General features: G+C 37.3%; 1 protein-coding gene across 4 annotated transcripts in view; it reads left to right on the top strand.

Annotated features, from left to right (window-relative positions):
• The first annotated feature begins 513 nt into the window (after window positions 1–513).
• KATNAL1 (katanin catalytic subunit A1 like 1) overlaps window positions 514–20040 on the top strand; it is a 116833-nt gene continuing 97306 nt past the window's right edge. The window contains exons 1-3 of one of the 4 annotated variants that reach the window (XM_066369289.1): window positions 905–997; window positions 14760–14905; window positions 19009–19184. In XM_066369289.1, the coding sequence (XP_066225386.1) occupies window positions 19023–19184 (162 nt within the window). In that variant the 5' untranslated portion in view covers window positions 905–997; window positions 14760–14905; window positions 19009–19022. Of the gene's footprint in view, window positions 640–904; window positions 998–1029; window positions 1191–14759; window positions 14906–19008; window positions 19185–20040 lie in introns of those variants that run through there. The other 3 variants (XM_066369287.1, XM_066369286.1, XM_066369290.1) reach the window with 3 other exon arrangements.

The following is a 20040-nucleotide window of genomic DNA, read 5'->3' as shown; positions in this document are numbered from 1 at the left end:
TCAAATCTGAATCACCCTAAAGGTCGTATGCATTACACCTTACTAAGATTCCTTTCTCTCCCCCTGCTCAAAACAGGGCAGGAAGAAGGCATGAAAGGTCGCAAATGCGATTATACGGGTGAGCAGCCTCATTTAGGTGGCCCAGGCTGCAAACGGGCCTCGGGCTGAGCCTGGCTGGAGCCCCAGTGGGCGGCAGGTAGGGCGGCCCGGCTCCCTCCTTTGATGACGCAGACACCCTCTCGGAATCCAGCAGCCTCCACGAGCTCAGTCGTGGGATCAGGGCACGCGTGCCTGCCTCGGGGAAGGTCGTTGGCAGGGCTCTTTGGGTAGCCGAAGAGCTCAATTAGTCACGCATCCTCTTCCATGTCACCGGCTCCCTGCCGCCCAGACGTACCCTCTGGCATCCTTCCCTCCCAGCCCGACAGCCGGCGTGCCGGATTCCCAGGCTCCTCCTTCGAGCTGACTCGAGCCCCCTCAGCGCCGCCGCCGCGCAGCCCGCACTGCCATGGCAACCGCACGCCGCGCCACCGCCTTTCACGCACGTCGTGAACTAACGGACTCGGCGGCGGCGGCGGCCAGGCCCCACCCACAACCAACCTAGCCCGCAGCACCAAAACTCGACTGACGTGCGGCATCTGGGTAATGCGTCTGAGAGAGAAGGGCGGGGGATGGGGCGGGAGCGAGAAAGCAGGCCGTGCGGCGCTCAGGGTGACAGTCGCAACCGGCCCCTACAGCTGGTTTTCGACCGCCGGCCGCCGCCAGAGGAGTGGGAGAGCCGCGGAGCTCGCGGGGCATTATGGGGATTGTAGTTTAGTGGCTCTTCAGGCGCGCGGCTTTGGCTGGGCGGCCTGGCCGGGTGAACTACAAAGCCCAGCGGCCCCGATGGTTGGCAGAGACTTGAAGTTTGAGCGGACGTCGAAAGAAAAACCTCTTTGTGGTGGGAGGCTCTTGAGTGGTCGCGGAACCGACCTCAGTGCGCTAGGAAAGGGAAGTGGAGGTGAGATCTGACTTCTCGCCCGGCCTTAGGGCCCGCCCCGGCTGCCGGCTCTGCCTTCTCCGGGGGCCGGCGCCTTGCGTCGGCTCAGGGAGGAGCCGCCAGCCCGCAGGGGGCGGTGGGCCTGCGGAACCGGACCCGCCCCGGTCGCTGCCTCCTGATGCAGGACCGTACGGATGGACGGCACACGCTTATTGTGAGACCCGCGAGTTCTGTTCATCAGGCTGTTTTCTCCCTCTTGCATTTATTTTTAGATAGTCATGGTTCTTCTGCAGTTGCTCAGAGGTGTTTGCGTATTTAAACCCATTGATTAATAATGACTCAAAGGGCATTGATGTCAAGGTTAACTGTAGAAGAGGATAAAAGATAACCATTATATAGTAGTATCTAAAGTTTTTGCCGTTTTGCATTTTATTTAAACATTTTTAAAATTATTTTTTGTCGACTTTATTGAGGTTACATTAGTTTATAAACTTATATAGGTTTTAGGTATTTTTGTATTCTATTTATTGAGGGTCAGAATTGCAAAATGAGTTACGCCCAATCCTAGCTTGAACAGTGCCTACACATATTTTAATTCTATTTTGAAGATTAGTTCAACTTTAAATTACAGTACTAGTAATTTTTAAAACACTGACTTATCTTTTTTGTTTGTTAGCAGTGAGTAGTAATATTTTCTTTGATTATTCCAGCGTTTTTTAGAATTTTCCAGAAGTATGTTTTCAGAATGAAAAACGCCATCTTCTATTATTATTATTTTTATTAATGCTCTGGAGTACAGTTTAGTCCCTAGAGTTGGCTTGGGCATTGGTGGTAAGGACACTGACATGGGTTCAGGCAACCTTCCTTGATGACCCTTTAACATGTTTTCAGTAGGCATATAACCATCCTAGAAATTTTGTATTTTATGTCGTATGTTGGGAAATTGTTGGTAGAATTGTGTGCTTATTTTAACATATGTGTGTTTAAACAATAAAACAGCATAAAGCCAATATGAAATTCCTTTTCTCTCAATTAAAATGAAGCTGGTCTCTGAATTTTACTTAAAGTTGCAATTTTGTAGGAGGGAATGGAAGGAGGTTTAGTAAGACCATTTGAAGAAAGTGAAGCCTTCTGTTGTTTAGTGTAGGGATTTGAAGTATTTTATTCATTCAAGATTTATTAAAAAACCATTATGTGCCAGTCATTATGACAGGTCGTGGTAATATAGAGATAATAGAAGTGTGTCCTGCATGGGGAAGAGTGACGTCATCACAGTAGTGTGATAGAGATGGGTGCAAGTTGCTGTGGAAGCTCCAAGTGGGAATAAATGGTAATATAACACTAACATTTATTGCCTACTTCCTCTGTGTGAGCCACTGTTAAACATATATATATATATTTTATTTTATTTATTCATTATAGAGAGAGGGGAGAGAGAGAGAGAAGGGGGAGGAGCAGGAAGCATCAACTCCCATATGTGCCTTGACCAGGCAAGCCCAGGGTTTTGACCCTCAGCGTTTCCAGGTTGACACTTTATCCACTGCGCCACCACAGGTCAGACTAAACATATTTTGTATACAGCCCCTTACTGAATCTTCACAATCTTGTGAAGTAGCTACTGTAATTTAGAGATGAGGAAACAAACTTCAGAGACCTTGCCCAAAGTCATAGCTGATAAGATGTGAACCTGGGATTTTAACCCACATGGGTCTTCTGTAAGTCAGGATTTCAACCACTAGTGCCATTCTCTATACACATTGGTAGAAAGATCCTGACTCTGTCTAAGGATATCAGGGCAAGTCTCCAGTATGATGTGGTGAGGACGGTTTGACTGTGGGTGGTGGGCACACAATGCAATGTACAGATTATCACAGACGTGTATGCTTGAAACCTATATATAATAATTCTATTAACCAGCCCAATAAATTCAATAAAAAATGCTGAGTTAATTTTCACTGGAGAGAGGATGAGAAAAGTCATTCTGGGCAAATGGGACAACATGCTTTTTGGATAGATTTTGAGGGCTTTGTATTTGGGAAACTCAAGGTCATTTTGATAACCAAATCTCAAAATATATGCAAGGGTAGTTGGAGAGGCCAGATCTTGAAGTGCTTGGTACCCTGGTACAGAGTTTATAATTTCTCTTAAACACAGGGTGACCACTGAAAAAGTTGAAGCGTAGTAGGGTTATTGGGTTTGTGTTTTAGAAAGAAAACTCCAGCTCCACTGTGGAAAATGACCCTAGGGGAGAATAGGTTAGACTGGTTAGAGAAACCACTTTTAGAACAATAGCAACAATAAAGTCCAGTAGAGAAATAAAGAGAGTCTGAATTAAGCAGTTGAAGTTATAGAAAGAGATGGATTGGATTGTAAAAATATTTAAGAGGTTAAATTGATGTGGCTTAAGAGTTTGGATATTGGAGGCTAGAAAGATTTGGAATCCTATGACAACTGATTCCTAGTTTTCTGGCTAGAATGAGTGACAGGATCATGAAACCATTGATTGGGGTGAAGAGGAACAGGTTTTTGTGGAGATGAAAGATAAATCAGTTCAGTTTTGAGTATTTGTTCAAGGTTCCTGTGGGGTATTCAGGTAAGGATGCATTTGGATCTGGAGTTCAGGAGAGAACTCAGGGCTGGAGGGAGGTCAGAGTTTGCATTAATATCAGTATAGTGAAGTTATAGGAGGGAATGGACCAGCTCACAAAGGATGTATAGAAATGAAAAAGGGAAAAGTTTAAATATGGAACTCTTAAAAAGCAGCAGCGTTTATGGTGTGTGCACTTACCATTGTGTGTGCGTGTGCTGGGGCATTTGTGAGAGGAAAGGGGAGAAGAGCTGACACAGGATACGGAAGGTTAGGAGGCAGAGAAGAACCCCAGAGAGCACACATAACAAAGGACAAAGGAGAAGGTGAATAAGCAGGGAGTTGGTTAGAGTATCCGATGTTTCAGAAAGGGCAAGTAAGGTGAAGATTGCAGGGTGTCTAGTGGGTTTGATGGCTCCAAATCACTTCTAAACTTTGCAAATAGGAAGAATCTGAGCATTGGCTATTTGAGAAAAAAAGTTTAAAATTGTCTATAATATTTTAATATCAAAAGGAAGTAGAATGAGCCCCCATGTAGCCATCACCTAGGTTGAAGAATAAATATAACCAATTTTGTTTCATCTATATATGTGGGAAAGGGTGGGATGAGCAGGGTGAAAGAATTGGTTGCATTTCATAAATATCAACTAAGTGCTAGCTGTGTTCCTAGGCAGAGTGCTAGTATTGATAGGAGAAGAGATACACTGAGAAAGAGAAGAAGTGAGAATAGACAGGGATGTTTATAGGTTGGGTCATGAAAGATGAGCTAGTACAAACCTTATGGTTTCTAAGAGGTAGGTGGGAATAAGGTCAACTGGTGAGGAAGAGATTCGGGTTAGGAAAGGAGTAGTGGGAATTTGGTTTAGTCATGGTGGAAAGGGAACTGAGCTTAGAATTTAGTAATTTAAAAAAAATGTTCACTTTATTGATTTTAGAGAGAGCAGAAGGGAGAGAGAGAGAGAGAGAGAGAGAGAGAGAGAGACAGGAAGACAGGAACATTGAACTGTTCTGTGTTTGCCCTGACTGGGGATTGAACTGGCAACCTCTGCACTTCGGGATGATGATTTAACCAACCAAGCTATCCTGCCAGGGCTAGAATTCAGTGATTTTCAATGACAGCAAACCATGAGGCTGTGTGATTATTTTCCTTAAATTTTGATTTATTGATCTCCTAAGGGAGAGCTTAGCGTCTTGAGGAAACCTGTTGTGCCACTGAGGTGAAGAGAACCCAGGCCAGGAACTTACGATCGGGACGTTCCTCAACAGTTTTGGATTTATTCACTTAACTAGATCATTATTGTCTATTTTGTGTTAATATCACAGCAAAGCCAGGTAGGCCCTTACAGATCATTTGGATTAATACTTTGTACTTTATTTTCTCAACATGTGTAATTATATTCTTTTATAGAGAACATTTTCCAGGGGTCAGTTAGTGAGTGGTGTAGTAGGAAGGGTCAGATAGATCTGTTGCCCTATTCTGTGATCACAGGAAAGTTTCCAAACCTGTTTCCATACTCAAAAAGATGTTAAAACTGTCTATTTTATAAGATTGTTGGGAAGATTAGACAGTTTTATGGAAGTAAACCCTCAGTACTCAATAACTGAACACCTTGTCTTCCCCATCTCCCTCTCCTTACCAACAATGTGACAGGACTGTCATTTCTGTTGGGCAGAAGGCCACATTCTGGGACTTTACTTGACCATATAAGGCAGGTAGATCCGATAGTAGTTCTATAACAATGATATCTTCTCTATAAAAGGATTCATCAATTATTCTTTTAAATAGGGCTTCCTTAAACACTATAAAATGTTTATTTTACAAGCCATTAAGAGTAGTAATGTTGGCCCTGGCCAGTTTTCTCAGTGGTAGAGCGTCGACCCTGTGTGCATAAGTCCTGGGTTTGATTCCTCGCCAGGGCACACAGGAGAGGCGCCCATCTGCTTCTCCACCCTTCTCCCTCTTCTTCCTCTTTGTCTCTCTCTTCCAATTCTGCAGCCAAGGCTCCGTTGGAGCAAAGTTGTCCCGGGAGATGAGGATGACTCCATGGCCTCTGCCTCAGGCGCTAGAATGGCTCTGTTGGCGAGGGAGCAACGCTGTAGATGGGCAGAGCATCGCCCCCTGGTGGTCATGCTGGGTGGATCCTGGTCTGGTGCATGCGGGAGTCTTCCTCCCTACTTCTAACTTCGGAAAAATACAAAACACAAACAAACTGAAAAGTAGTAATGTCTTTGTCTTGGGTTCATCTTCAAAAAAACAAAGTTCTACTATGTGATTCGAGCTCTCAAATTCTTCAGTTTTCTGTCTATATCTCATTTCTTGGCTGATTTATACTGTGATGTCACTAGCTCACTAGCTATCAGTGCTCAGTAAATACTTAGTTGTGGTATAATTATTTTATTTCTAACTTTCATAACTTTGACATGTTTCAAGAACAAACAACATAATTTTATTTGTTGTATTTCAGTATCTTGTTATTTTCTATTTCTCTGTTCCCATCAGTGTCTTTATATTTGTGTCCTTTTTGTTCTGATGGTTTCCCCTTCTTTTCATTTTTTCTTTGGCATTAGGAGGTAGGAAGAGGAAGTAAATGAGGTTGTATTTTCTTTTTTTAATTTTTATTTTAAAAAAATGTTTATTTATTGATTTTAGGGGGAAAGAATGGGAGAGAGAGATAGAAACATCAGTCTGTTTCTGTATGTGTGCTGACCGAGGATCAAACCCAGCAACCTTTGTGTATTGGGATGGTGCTCCGACCAACTGAGTTACCTGATCACAACTGTATTTCATTTTTTATTTACTTATGGGAGAATATTGATTGGAGAGGTATTGAACTCATACTTCTTGATGTGATTATAGGTTTTTGAAAATATTCCTCTTATTTCCTCCATTATTACCGGCTTATATTCTTTGAAGTCAAGAACTGGGTTGGTAACTCCACATGGCCTTACATAGTTTCTTATATAACCATAGGTATTTGGTAAATGGGATAGGTGCATACCAAATAGTGTAGATTGGATGAAGAATGTATGAGTTCATACATACGATAAGAAAATTACTTGTTTCAAGAATACTTGATAAAGTAATATGAAGCTGATGGTTTTGAAAGGTTTTGTGTTATATTATTCAAATAACTATGAAATTAAGGAGCAATACTATTTAATTATATAGACACCTTGAACAAAATACATTATTTTGTCTCTACTAATTAGCTTAATTTTTTTTCTGATTTGATGTACAACTGAAGGAGTTGATATACTTTGAAGACATTTGGGGCAGTAGAGCATAATGGGCAGTAGGGTCAAGCTTTATGTTAGACATATTGATGCAAATCTGGGCTCTGGGCAAGTGTAGAGAGTCTTTGAAGCCTCAGCCTCCTCTTTTATTAAATGGGGGTATAACCATTTTAATTAGTAATGTGATGAGTGAGAGTTAAATGAGATAATGACTAGTAAGCCATTTTTATCACATTGCCTTATGTGGAGTAAGCATTCGGTAAATTCTGTCACTATTATTTTCTTGCTAAAAGGGTATTTTATACACTTCAGATTTCTAGTTTGAGATGCCATCTTGAGACAAAGTGGTAGATGATAAACACTTTTTCATCTTCTCTAATGTTTTAAAATACCAGTGGACTTTAGTACATGGGCAGAAATTATTGTGATGGTTACTTCTGAGAAACATTTAAGGTCTTAGAATTATCTATCTAGATCAGTGTTTCCCAACCTTTTTTTTGCCATGCCCCACCTTAACCTTTCTAAAATTTTTATGTCCCCCCCTATGTAACATACATAATTTTTAACATTAAAAAATTGATTTGTTCACTTAATAAACATAAATGATAGGTTCCAGGAAGAAATCACTATGAAATTGTTAACAAAACACAGTAAGTAAAATTTCAAAACATATAATGAGAAACAGAAATTTAAATTCCAAATAATTTTAATACAGATTTTTCTATATTAATTTATTATTTTAATTTAGTGTGATCCTTGCGCTTGATGCTTGCTGCACAGAGATTTTATATTAGGTTCCAATTTGGTTAGCTTTAGTCTCAAGTCTCCACGTTGTGTTATATCCAGCCGATTTCTTTTTTTTTTTACCAGTAAATCATTTACAGCACTAAATCCACATTCAGCTAAAAATGAAGATGGAAACAGTAGCAATAGTTTTCTTGCACATTTGGTTGAATTTGGGTATTTGATTTCTGTTTCCTCACAAAGCCATGCCATCGCTCCTTTGATATTAAATAAAGCTTTAACTGACTCATCATTTTGCAATTCTGTGAGTTCTTCTTGATACTGCATATTTGATATATCAGACAAATCCACTAACATTGGCTGCATCATCCATGTTGGGAAATCAATTTGTTTTAAATCAGAAAATCTTTCTTTTAAATCAGCCAATAGAATATTCAAATGATTGACAATAACAAGTAAAGCGGTATCAGTTACTTCACATTTTTGGAGCTAATGAAACTGTTTAAAGTTTTTGTTGTTATTATGTTTCTGACATAACTCAATATTGGTAATGAAACCAAATATCTTTGCTTTTGCATCGACAAGAGTTTTATTTGTTCCTTGAAGTTGCTTATTTAATATATTTAGTTTTTCAAAGATATCGGCTAAATAACTCTCAAATGCTTTACCATCTATTGTTAACAGATACTTCATTTCAGGTTTGTCGCTTAAAAAATCACTAAGAGTATCAAACAGTTCCATAAATCTTTTCAAACAGTTTCCTTTAGATAGCCATCTTATTTCAGTATGAAGTAAAAGTCTCACATGGTCTTCATTTTGTTCTTCACAAAATAGCTTGAAAAGACGCTCACATTTGGCACTAGCTTTAATAGCATTAACACACTTTATTACTGTATGTAATCATTCAGAACAGGCGAGATGTTTTTAGCTACCAAGTTTTCCCTATGAATAACACAATGCACAAGAATCATTTCTGGATTTGCATCTTTCATCAATTTTAAGCAGCCATTTTTCTTGCCCATCATATTGGGAGCACCATCTGCAGCACAAGATGTTATATTTTTCATTGGTATATCATTGACATCTAAGTAGTTTTTTAGCTTATTATATATATCTTTGGAGGTAGTGGTGCTTTCTAATCTTTTACAGAACAACATTTCTTCAGCAAAATGTCCTTTATCAATATATCTTACGTAAGTTATCAATACTGCCTCACTGTCTCTCAAAGTTGATTCATCCATTTGCATGGAGAATTTTCTTGTTTTCAGCTTTTCAATAAGTTGTTTTTCAATATCCTCACTCATTTCGTCTATTCTTCTGCTAACAGAATTGTTACTGAGTGGCATAGCTTTTACATCTTTGTCATCTTTTTCAAGAACCATTTTAAGAAATGCTGATATTGACGGTTTTATTAAATTCTCTCCTATAGTGTGATTTTCTCCAGTTTTAGCGATGAATAAAGAAATTTGATAACTAGCCTCAAGAACACGATTAGTTGAAGTATGAACAGTAAATAGAGACTTTAATGTTGTTCTTTTTTCAAAAATTTTCTTTAAAGATTTAAAGTAACTCAAATCTGAATTAATATGAGCACTATGTTTCACCTTCAAATGCGCCTCAAGACGACCTCATTTCATTGATATGTTGGTCAAGCATTGCTGGCATAAAAGACAAAAAGGAATCCGCTCATCGTGAACAGCGGGTATGAACCCAAATTTTAAATATTCCTCCGAATATTGACGAGTTTTTTTCTTGCTTGCACCACTCATTTTACTATGGGCTATAAGAAATAAAAATAAGATCAATTAAAAACTAATATTAAAATATGTGTTAAAATATATTCAATGTGACATAGAGTAAACGTATACTAAAAATTCATGTTTATTTAAATGTATATAACACATTTAATACACTACCACCGCAAATCAAAAGGTATGTATATTTTTTCCACTTGACAAAATTTTCTGGAAAGTTATGCTTCTAAAATTAAAATTGTCATGCATGCACTATTATAGCCCCAATAATATTTATAAAATATTAGTGCTTTCTAGCCCCGATGCAAGAAGTACTTAATAAAGATATTGATAATATTGATTTTAATATTGATAAAAATAAAATCAAATACTTACCAATTATATTTATACAATATATATATGTATATTTATTAAATCAACGAGCTTTTACAACAGTTTTGACTGACACTTATTTCAAATTAACACCAACTGAATGATGTGAAACACTACAGAAGTTGCGATGGGCCAATTAGGTGAGAATAACTGCGTTGTTTAGCGAGTTTTTAAAACGTCCGGGGTTCCCTGCGGCAGACGGCACGCTCTGCGGTGAACCCAGGACGAAGTTTACTTGACGACGCCAATCACCCAGTTGATATTTTGGTCTCGTCAAACGAAATTATACTTAATAATTATTTACCGCAATTATTTGAGAATTGCATTTTTTGTTAAATTTGGCACCGATATCTAGCATTGCATTTAAATGGCCCGGGGCGAAAGAGTTAAAGTCGTGTCGACTCCATTTTCAAATTGCCCCCCTTAACTATCGAATTGCCCCCCTGTGGGGCGTGGGCCCCATGTTGGGAAACACTGATCTAGATTCTTTTATGTTGCATGGACAGTTATTTTTCTGTTTCTCAAGTATTTGAGATATGAGCTCAGGTAAGGAAACAAATGAAAAGGCTTCATTGCTACAGACATTCTCCTGTCATGTCTGGGTTTGTGATTAAGTCATATTCTCCATTATTCATGGTAAGCTGCAGTCCTTGAAAATATCAGCCAACACAAAGAGATGGGAGGCATTGGGAGCTGACTATTTTGGTGATGAGTATTCACACAATAGGCTAATTTATTGCTGTTAAAACATATTTCAAGATGCAATAATTTGAGTAGTTGTGGTTATGTGTTTAAATTGCTTGTATTTATAATAGTCATTGTGTGAAATAAAGTGGACTTTGGTGATTTGCATAAGCATTAAAAGAAATGTGAATAGCCCTAGCCTGGTAGCTTAGTCATTAGAGCTTTGTCCTGATATGCCAAGGTAGCAGGTTTGGTCCTTGGTTAGGGCACAAACAAGAGTCATTTGGTGAGTGCAACCTGGAATGACATGTTGATGTTTCTCTCTCTCTTTTCCTCTTTCTCTAAAATCAATAATAATAAGTATATGTGTAGAGCCTCAACATTGGTAGAATTAAATGTGGAACAAAATGATGAAAACCAGGCTTAATTTGTTGTGTTTTATTCATTTGCTATAGTAGTGGCTGCTTCATTATTTCTAGAATAAATATCTAGTTTTAGGAATTTACAATTCATAGAAGTAAAAGAAGCAATATGAGAGGAATATGAAAGTGTGAGACTGAAAATAAAGCAGAAATCTTTTCTTAAGCCTCATATGTATTATAACTGAATTGAACATCTCTAACAAAAATTTAGCTTGAAAAAATGGTTTCTTTGCTATTTAAAAACCATTAGACTCTGGAGACAAAAGAATTTTATAAATAATGAAATAATGCTATTTCATTAAAAATTATTAATGACATCTTAAGCAGTTTTGGGTTCTGGATATATTTTAGTTTTCTTTAATATTGTCTTAAATATTTTAATTAGTATTTAAAAAATTATTTATTGGTGGTCCAGATTGTTTCACACAATGACTACTATAAATATGATACAAGCAGTTTAAAATATATATAACCACAACTGCTCAAATTATTGCATCTTGAAATATGTTTTAACAGCAATAAATTAGCCTACTGTGAGAGAGAGACACACCGATATGTCTGTCTGCACCCTGACTGGGGGTTGAATCTGCAGCCTTGGTGTATTGGGTTGATGCTTGAACCAACAGAGCTGCCCACCAGGGCTGTGCCTTAGTATTGATATGGGATTAAAAATCCAAGTAGGTTGGGAGATAAACCTGTGTGTGTGCTGTGGGGGGGTAGTAGATTTAAAGGAGAAAAGAGTGTGGTTGGAGATATAGCTGGAGAAATAGGTTGGAACCAGGGCTTTATTTAGATCTGAGTCTTGGAAAAAAGAAGTCAGAATTATTTAGGACCAAATTAAGCAGTAGTTTTTGATCTGACTATAAACTTGAACTGAGTTGTTCTTTTTCTTTTGAGTCTAGAACTCAAAGAAAAGATACTACTGTACTTGAATCAATCTTGAATATATGATAAACTCAAAATAAACCTGAGCTTTTAAACATCCTAGAAACTCTTTTTATTTTTATTAAATGAGATTTTAAAAACCGTCTATATTTCAAGATTATGGTTGAAAGTAATTAAAGCTATGGTATAGCATCTGGAATTTATAGTGAAAACTGGGTTAGTTTATTTGGTGTCTTTTTGAGGAAAAATTTAAGTTGTCTCAAATGTCTATGTTAGTGTTGAATGTAGGGTAAAATAATGGCTTACATTGATTTAGTGTTCATTATGTGCTAGGAATGATGTTAAAGTGTTATCACATTCAATTTTTACAATAACCTTATGATAGTAAATATTATTTTTCCTATTTTATAGATGTGGAACTGAGGACTAGCGAAATTACATGATTTGTCTGTAATCACAACTAAAAGTTTGTGGTGCCTGGACTCACACCTATGTTTTTCTGTTTGAATTTTTTATGTTGCTTTCACACTTGAATAGCTTAGCTTAGTATAAAATTCTAGGTTGGCATTCTCCCCCTGTCCCATCCCTTAGCACTTGGGAAATACTCCACTATCTTCAGGTTTCCCATGTTCTTTTGAAGAGTTAACTCTCAATATATTATCTTTCCTTTGTAGTCAGTATATTATTTCTTTCTTGCTCTTAGCATTCTTCAGTTTTACTACATTATCTCTAGGTATAGACTTATTTTTATTTATTTTGGAATAGAGAATAATATGTCTTTATAGATTTTCGAAGTTCCTTTACCACTATATACTCGAATATTGCTTCTCCTTTTTCCTTCTAGAATTCATTTTATATATATATATATATATATGTGGTCTACCGGAAAGTTCTGTCCGTTTCTATCACAAGTTTTGCCCCGTAAGCACGTTTATTTGGCGCATGTGTGCCTCTCTATTTTTTATCACTTAATGTATACATACTGACGTAGCAAATTAACTAAAACAAAGTTGATTCACGTTAGTCTTATGTGTGAAGCGATAGTGTACCCATGGCTACTGATAAAGTTCATTTACGCCACTGTAATTTTTACGAATTTCAATAAGGAAGAAATGCTACAGAAGCATGTCTGTCGCATCTACCATATTCCCTGGACTTAGCACCCTCCGACTATCACTTGTTTTTGTCCTTACAAAATTTTTTGAAGGGCAAAAAATTCAAAAATGAAGAAGATATCAAACAAGCACTAGTTCAATTTTTCGCATCAAAAGATAAAACATTTTTCAAAAATGGGATATACAAATTGCCCTCATGCTGGCAAGAAATCATTAATAATAATGGCAATTTTATTATTATTTTTTATTATTTTATTTTATTTATTCATTTCTTAGAGAGGAGAGAGAGAGACAGAGAGGGAGAGAGAGGAGAGAGAGACAGAGAAAAAGAAGGGGGGAGGACCTGGAAGCATCAACTCCCATATGTGCCTTGACCAGGCAAGCCCAGGGTTTCGGGCCGGCAACCTCAGCATTTCCAGGTTGACCTTTATCCACTGCGCCACCACAGGTCAGGCCGGCAATTATATTATTTAATAAAGTTTACTGACGGTAAGAAAAATTTGTATTTTGTTTTATTCCAAAAACGAACAGAACTTTCCGGTAGACCTTTATATATATATGATGGACCATCTCTTTCTACTTTCTCCATTTCTTATTTTTGCTTACTTCATCTTCATGCTGCATTTTGGCAAATTTCTACAGCTCTATCTTCTGATTTCTTGATTCTTTCATCTGTGTCAAATCCGCCGTTTCCTCAGTCCATTTAGTTTTTTTTTAGACTATATTTTTTTATTGACAACTCAGTCTCAGTCACTAAGTACTTACTTTCAGTATTGCAGAAATTGTGAATGAGTTAACAATTATATTAATACAAACGCAAGTAAAGCTAATGCTCTAGGTTTTGGTGCATTTTGTGACAGGTACTTTAGTATAAATATGACAACCATCAAGGAACTCAGCTATTTCAATTTATAAGACTCACCTTTCAAAAAAAGCATGTTGGCCCTGGTCAGGTAGCTCAGTTGGGTAGAGCATCCTCCCGAAATGCCAAGGTTGTGGGTTTGATCCTGGTCAGGGCACACACAGGAAGCAACCATTAGATGTACAACTAAGTGGAACAACAAATGAATACCTCTCTCCCTCTCTCTGTCTTTTTCCCTCTCTCCCTTCCTCTCCCTCCTTCTCTCCCTCACTCCCCTTTCCTCTTTCTGTCTAAAATCAACCAATAAAAAATGTTTTTAAAAAATTGAAGGTCATTTAGTAAAACAATTAAAATATCAAACCTAAGAAAATTAAATTACAAAAGGAATACTGTTAAAAAGAAAAATTGGTAATAGAAATGTAAGGTTAAAATACTGGATTTAAAAGTTTTAGCAATTGGACTTAGGACCCAGAAAGTATATGCATATTGGGAATTTTAGGAAAAGACCTCTATATTCTGCTTCATAATTACTGCTGCTTTCCAGAAGGGTATTTCTGGGTTGCTACAGTGTCTCCCTTGTTAATATAAACCACTCCTTCATACTTCAAAGGAAACAACATAGTAATTCACATAAAGGGGTTTTAAAATAAGATTTTTCTTGCCCTGACCTGGTAGCTCAGAGCATTGTGCCCGTATGCCAAAGTTGCAGGTTCAACCCCAAGTCAGGGAACATACAAGAATCAACCAGTGAATGTATAAATAAGTGGAACAGAAGCTCAATGTTTCTCTTTCTCCTTTTTTCCTCTAAAATCAATTTAATAAAATAAAAAGATTTTTCTCAAATAAAAAATATGATCTTTATCAAATTACACAGAAATCTTATTGAAATATCAATCAGATAGAGAAGCCAGACCACCCACTACCTATGTCAGAGTGCTGTGCTGGTGTATCACCTATATGGAAGGGGAGCTGTGAGCGGTCCCTGCTCTATATTGTGTGGGTGGACATCAGCCCTGTCCTTCCCCAGGGTTGTGCTTCTTTGGTAGTAGAATTGATGGGTGGGCCAGAAGGCTTGTAATAGACTTTTCAATTAAATGGATCTGAGATTGAGACCCCACCTTCAGCAGATGCATAAAGTGGCAAAAAAAATGGATGAAAAATGATGGACCAAATGTTTCTCTGACCTTTTGATGCCATCACTCAAACCCTTCTGCACTGCAGTTCAAGGAAATCTTTGATACTTTCATCAAGTGGCTGATTCTGCTAAAGGGTAAGCAAATGATGCATCTGACAATGAAATTTTGGACAAATATGTAGAAAGGCTGTGCCAAGTTTGGGTAGAAAAAGTGCACTACCATGTCAACATAGCGGTCAGGACTTTCTGCCTCTGAATTTTAAGAACCATCAATTAAGCCATTCAACAGAGATCTGTAGAGTGCACATCTATTAAAAATGTGTTTACTGAAATCCTCCAGGCAGGCAAATTCTGTAAAACTGGTTCTAACATAAAGGATACAAGATAATTAAGTGCAGGGTGGGATTGTTTTTTTCTTTACAGATCAGAAAAATGACCTAAAGAGAGTGATGGCTTCTCATAGTCTGTCCCTTAGAAAGAATACAAATATCAGTACTGAAATCTAACACAGGCCTGACCTGTGGTGGCGCAGTGGATAAAGTGTCGACCTGGAAATGCTGAGGTCGCCGGTTCGAAACCCTGGGCTTGCCTGGTCAAGGCACATATGGGAGTTGATGCTTCCGGCTCCTCCCCCTTCTCTGTCTCTGTCTCTCTCTCTCTGTCTCTGTCTCTCTCTCTTTAAAAATGAATAAATAAAATTTAAAAAAAAATCTAACACACAGGCTTCATTTTCAAAATGCATCCCTTTATTTTCCTCATAAGGCAGCCATACATTATAAACACGTGACAGTCTCATGATTTCTTCCCTAAGGCCAGGGCTTCCACAGGCTTTCCTGAAACGACAGCCAGAGTGGTCCTAGGAGTCAGGTATCACAGCTTTCTCCACAGCCACATGTTCCTCTGACGTGTGGATTATTGGACACAAACTCACTGGAAAATCTTTCTTCAACAGGGTCCATTTCTGTTCCTGAAAGTGTTAGCTGTGCTTTCTTTCCGATGAACACTGACTCCCTCTTGAACAACTCCTTTATCAGAATCTCCTTTTGTCTTCATGTATTCTAGACTATAAGAAAGGCCATTATATGCCTGACTGCTGGTGGCACAGTAGATAGAGCATCAACCTGGGATGCTGAGGTCCCAGTTTTGAGACCCAAAGGTCACCCTCTTCAGCGTGAGATCATCAACGTGATCCAGAGGTCCCGGGCTTGAGCCCAAAGGACACTGGCTTGAGGCACTAGGATGTTGCTTGAGGAAGGGGTCACTAGCTTGGCTTGAGCCCCCGGTCAAGGCACGTATAAGCTATCAGTGAACAACTGAAGTGGCACAACTATGTGAGTTAATGCTTCTCATCTCCCTCTCTCTCTCGCAAAAAACAAAACAAAAAAAACTATTACAATCCCTGGTTTAGACACTAACTTCCACACTACATGTTCAGGCTTGTCTTTAAGAAGTTGTTTTACCTTGTTTACTGCTGAGGGTGTCAGGGTGAGGGTGGCCCTGGTGGGCTGCAGCTTCTTCTTGCTTACAGCCCCGAAAGTGGTCCAAAGCCGACACCCATGCTGTCCTGGTGCCCTGCTGCTGTGGCCCTCGGCTGCCTCAGCCCTCTGTGGACAGCGCAGGCACTCTGACATCCACTGAGTTTTAAATTTAACTGGTATTTTTTTAATGCTAGAAGTTTTTTCATTTTTTACATCTGCCTATTTGTTTAAAAATGTCTTGTCTTTATGTGTTTAAGTATACTTATTTCATAGTAATTAATAGATTATCAAGAGCTTTACATAACAGCATTAATTCTGCTTTATGTTGTATCATTTGCCTCTCCTTTAGAGTGGATTGTAGTTTTTTGTATCTTGAAATTTTGAATGTCACCTCAGTGGATATACTCTGAGGCCTGGTCAAAAATATACTGTACTTTTGTGTTTGTTTCTGCCAAATGCCTTATGGAGAACAGGTGAATTTAAAACAAATTTTATTATATCCATATAATGAAATAGTAATCAACAATAAAAAGCATTGAGTTACTAATATATTTAGCAACATGGGTGAATCTGAAATGCATCATGCTAAATGAAAGAAGTCAAATAACAGAATACATACTATATGGTTCTATTTAAGTCATTTTCTATAAAAGACAAAACTATAATGATAAGTCAGTGAGAGAATGCCTGATCGGGTGGGTACTGACTGCAAAGGATAAAGAGGGAATTTTCTGGGGTAATGGAAATGTTCTGTATATTGACTTTAGTGGCGGAAAGGCAATTGTATACACTTTTCAAAAGAAATCAAATTGTATACCTAAAATTAGTGAATTTAATTGTATAAAAATTATATTTCAATAAAGCTGATTTAAACAAACATGCAAAACTTATGAATGATAACATAAGTAGAATAGTAATTGTCCTAGAGGAGAAATGCTAACTGTGAGGGACATGAAGGGTCCTTCTGGGGCATGGAAATGTTCTGTATCTTGATGTAGTGTAACCTGGGTGTATCCAAAGTAAAAAAGTCATACACTTCCTGTGCACTGTACGTTGTGTCTATTACAATAATAAAATATAAAAAGAAAAATACTCTACAGAAGTGTTAGAATGTAAAGTTGATAAAATCTTGAAGAAAGTAGAGCAAAAGGATAAAGAGATGGAAAATAGGAGAGAAAATGTAAGAAAATCAGAGGGCCAAACTAAGAAGTCCAATATCTGAATACAAAGTGGTCCAGAATGAGAGAACAGAAATAATGGAGATAAATCACCAATGATATAATTCAGAATTTATTTTATTTTTTTTAGCATGAGGGTAGGGGGAGAGCAAGCGGGATAGGAAGGGAGAGATAACCTGAAGAGAATAGTAGACCTGTTTTAGAAGAAGTGCTCAACTATTATTACTATAATATTTTGAATTTCATCAAAAATTGTGGAAAATTTTGTCTCATTATATATTGACCACTGGTCTTCAAATATTGAGCACTGGTCTTCAAAACCAAAAATATTGACCACTGGTCTTCAAAACCTAAAATATTTGCTATCTTGTCTTTTACAGAAAAAGTTTGCTGACTCCTGCACATATTAGCAGAATTAATACTTGGTCTCACAGTGATTTCAAAAAAATGTATGGAACATCTTTGTTCCTACTGGATTTATTAATTACAGATTATTCCCTGTAAAAAGACCTCACAGCTTTGTGTTAATATTCTGATTTGAAGGAGAAGCTTTCCATGTTCTATATCCTGTGATAGATGTACGGAACATTGGAATTTTTTACCACATAAAAGTAGTGTACAAGTTGCTGCAATGTGATTCTTGAGTAACATGGGTGCTGCCTTTAGTGAACCTCTGCTGGGAGAAGGGACAAAAATAACATGCCAAAATGCATAAAGGAAACAGCTTTATTTTCAAGAATGTAATTGAGTCACTTAAAATGCCTAGAACTAGATGTGGTTAATTTAGAGGAAGAGTGTTAGAGCCCCTTAAGAATAGACAGCTTGGCTCTTCCTCTCTGACTCCTAACTACTCCAAATTCTAATTCCCTCAAGAAGGCATGGAAAAATACTGTGATTCTCTCTACTATGGGTATTTTCAGATGGTCATCTTAGCATCCTGTAGAATGAAAAAAATTACTGCTAGTTGTTTTCACAGACAAAACGCTACAGAGAATGACAGGCTCATGGGCGGTTACAGTTGAGGAACAAAAAGGGCTCAGGTAGTTTAATTCACAGGATTTTGCTTAAATTGAAGCTGTATGAGATGTTAAATGGATATAAGTGATGCATGGGCAACAGTTGGTTGTTCCTTTAAAATGTGTTTCTTCAGAATGACTTTCTGTTCTTGAGCCAGAAAGTTTTATTGAGAATTAGTTTCTGCAGTTTTAATTGATGTCAGTGGAAAATATGTGATATTCATATATTTCTGCATTGTCAAGAATAAATTGAAAAATATTATCTTTACTCTCATTGCAGCTTATAAGCATTATAAGTGAGCAAGGAAAACCAGTACCTGTAACATGAATCAGTAGTTCAGAACTGTGCGATTTCTCATTATCTCCTTGGGTGTTCTTTTGTGATTTCCTTTGTGCTGCCAAAATTAGAAACTTTGTTCAGTATTACAAGATGCATTCAGGTAACTTCAAAGAAAGAACTATTTAGACTTTCCAAGTGGTTTTAAGCTGATATTTTAAAGAATAAAAAAGAAATTTTAGAATTGATGCTGAAAACTTGATAAAAGGTCATTATATTTAATGTTTAGGTCTCTGAAAGAAGATGAACTTGGCTGAGATTTGTGACAATGCAAAGAAAGGAAGAGAATATGCACTTCTTGGAAATTATGACTCATCAATGGTATATTACCAAGGAGTAATCCAGCAGATTCAGAGACATTGTCAGTCAGTCAGAGACCCAGCTGTCAAAGGCAAATGGCAACAGGTAAGACCACCTTATTCAGTGAGTCAGGTCAGTAGTCTGTTGTACTTGCAAGATTAGATGTAAATAGTTCTTATTTGTCTGAAGACTGAGCTATGAACTACGTCTAAAATGTACTCTGAATAATTTTCTATCTTGCCCAGTTAATACTTTGTATATTTTTTATTATTTCATGAGACATACTTAAAAGATACTTAATTCTGATTGAATCTATTCTTAATTTAAAAAAATTTTCATTACTTGCCTAATGGTGAGTACTAATTTTTGAAATAAGTTATTACTACTTGCCCTATACTCTTTCAGTTCTTTTTGACCCTTTTCATAAAACTTTTCATTTAAGAAAGTTTCCTCTTCTTTTGAAAGACTCCTTACAAATACAAAGGAATCAGTAATCTAATAAAAAAACACTAATATATTTGCTGTCTCTTGACTATAAAACTTGATTATATAATAGTACAGTTAATAAAAACGAATTATAATTTCCCCACTTATTTCTAAAAATTAAAATCCTTTTAATATTTAAAGTACAAAGTCAAGCATTTCTTTGAAATTTCCATTTTATGTACTAAATGCCTTTAAGTGTTCTAATTTTTCCACTAAGGGTCAGAAATTGATGTTTACTAAATTTTCAGGGTAAATTTGGCTCATTTTCCAATCTAAGTGTTACCGGGTTATACTGAATGAGAACAATACACTTGCTCTAACTCAGGTTGAAATTTTTGGTTGTTTTCGTCTATCCTGCATACTAGCCATAGATAAGAGTGGTTTATTAATCTAGCATGGAAAATATTTTTGACATGTTCTTAATTGTGTTAAATAATTACCATTTCTATTCAGATATTTCTACTATGTTTCTTTC

The sequence above is a fragment of the Saccopteryx leptura genome, chromosome 2, assembly GCF_036850995.1.
Source record: "Saccopteryx leptura isolate mSacLep1 chromosome 2, mSacLep1_pri_phased_curated, whole genome shotgun sequence".
Lineage (NCBI taxonomy): Eukaryota > Metazoa > Chordata > Mammalia > Chiroptera > Emballonuridae > Saccopteryx > Saccopteryx leptura.
The sequence above is the reverse complement of the archived record's forward strand: the minus strand, read 5'-3'. Positions and strand labels throughout refer to the sequence as shown.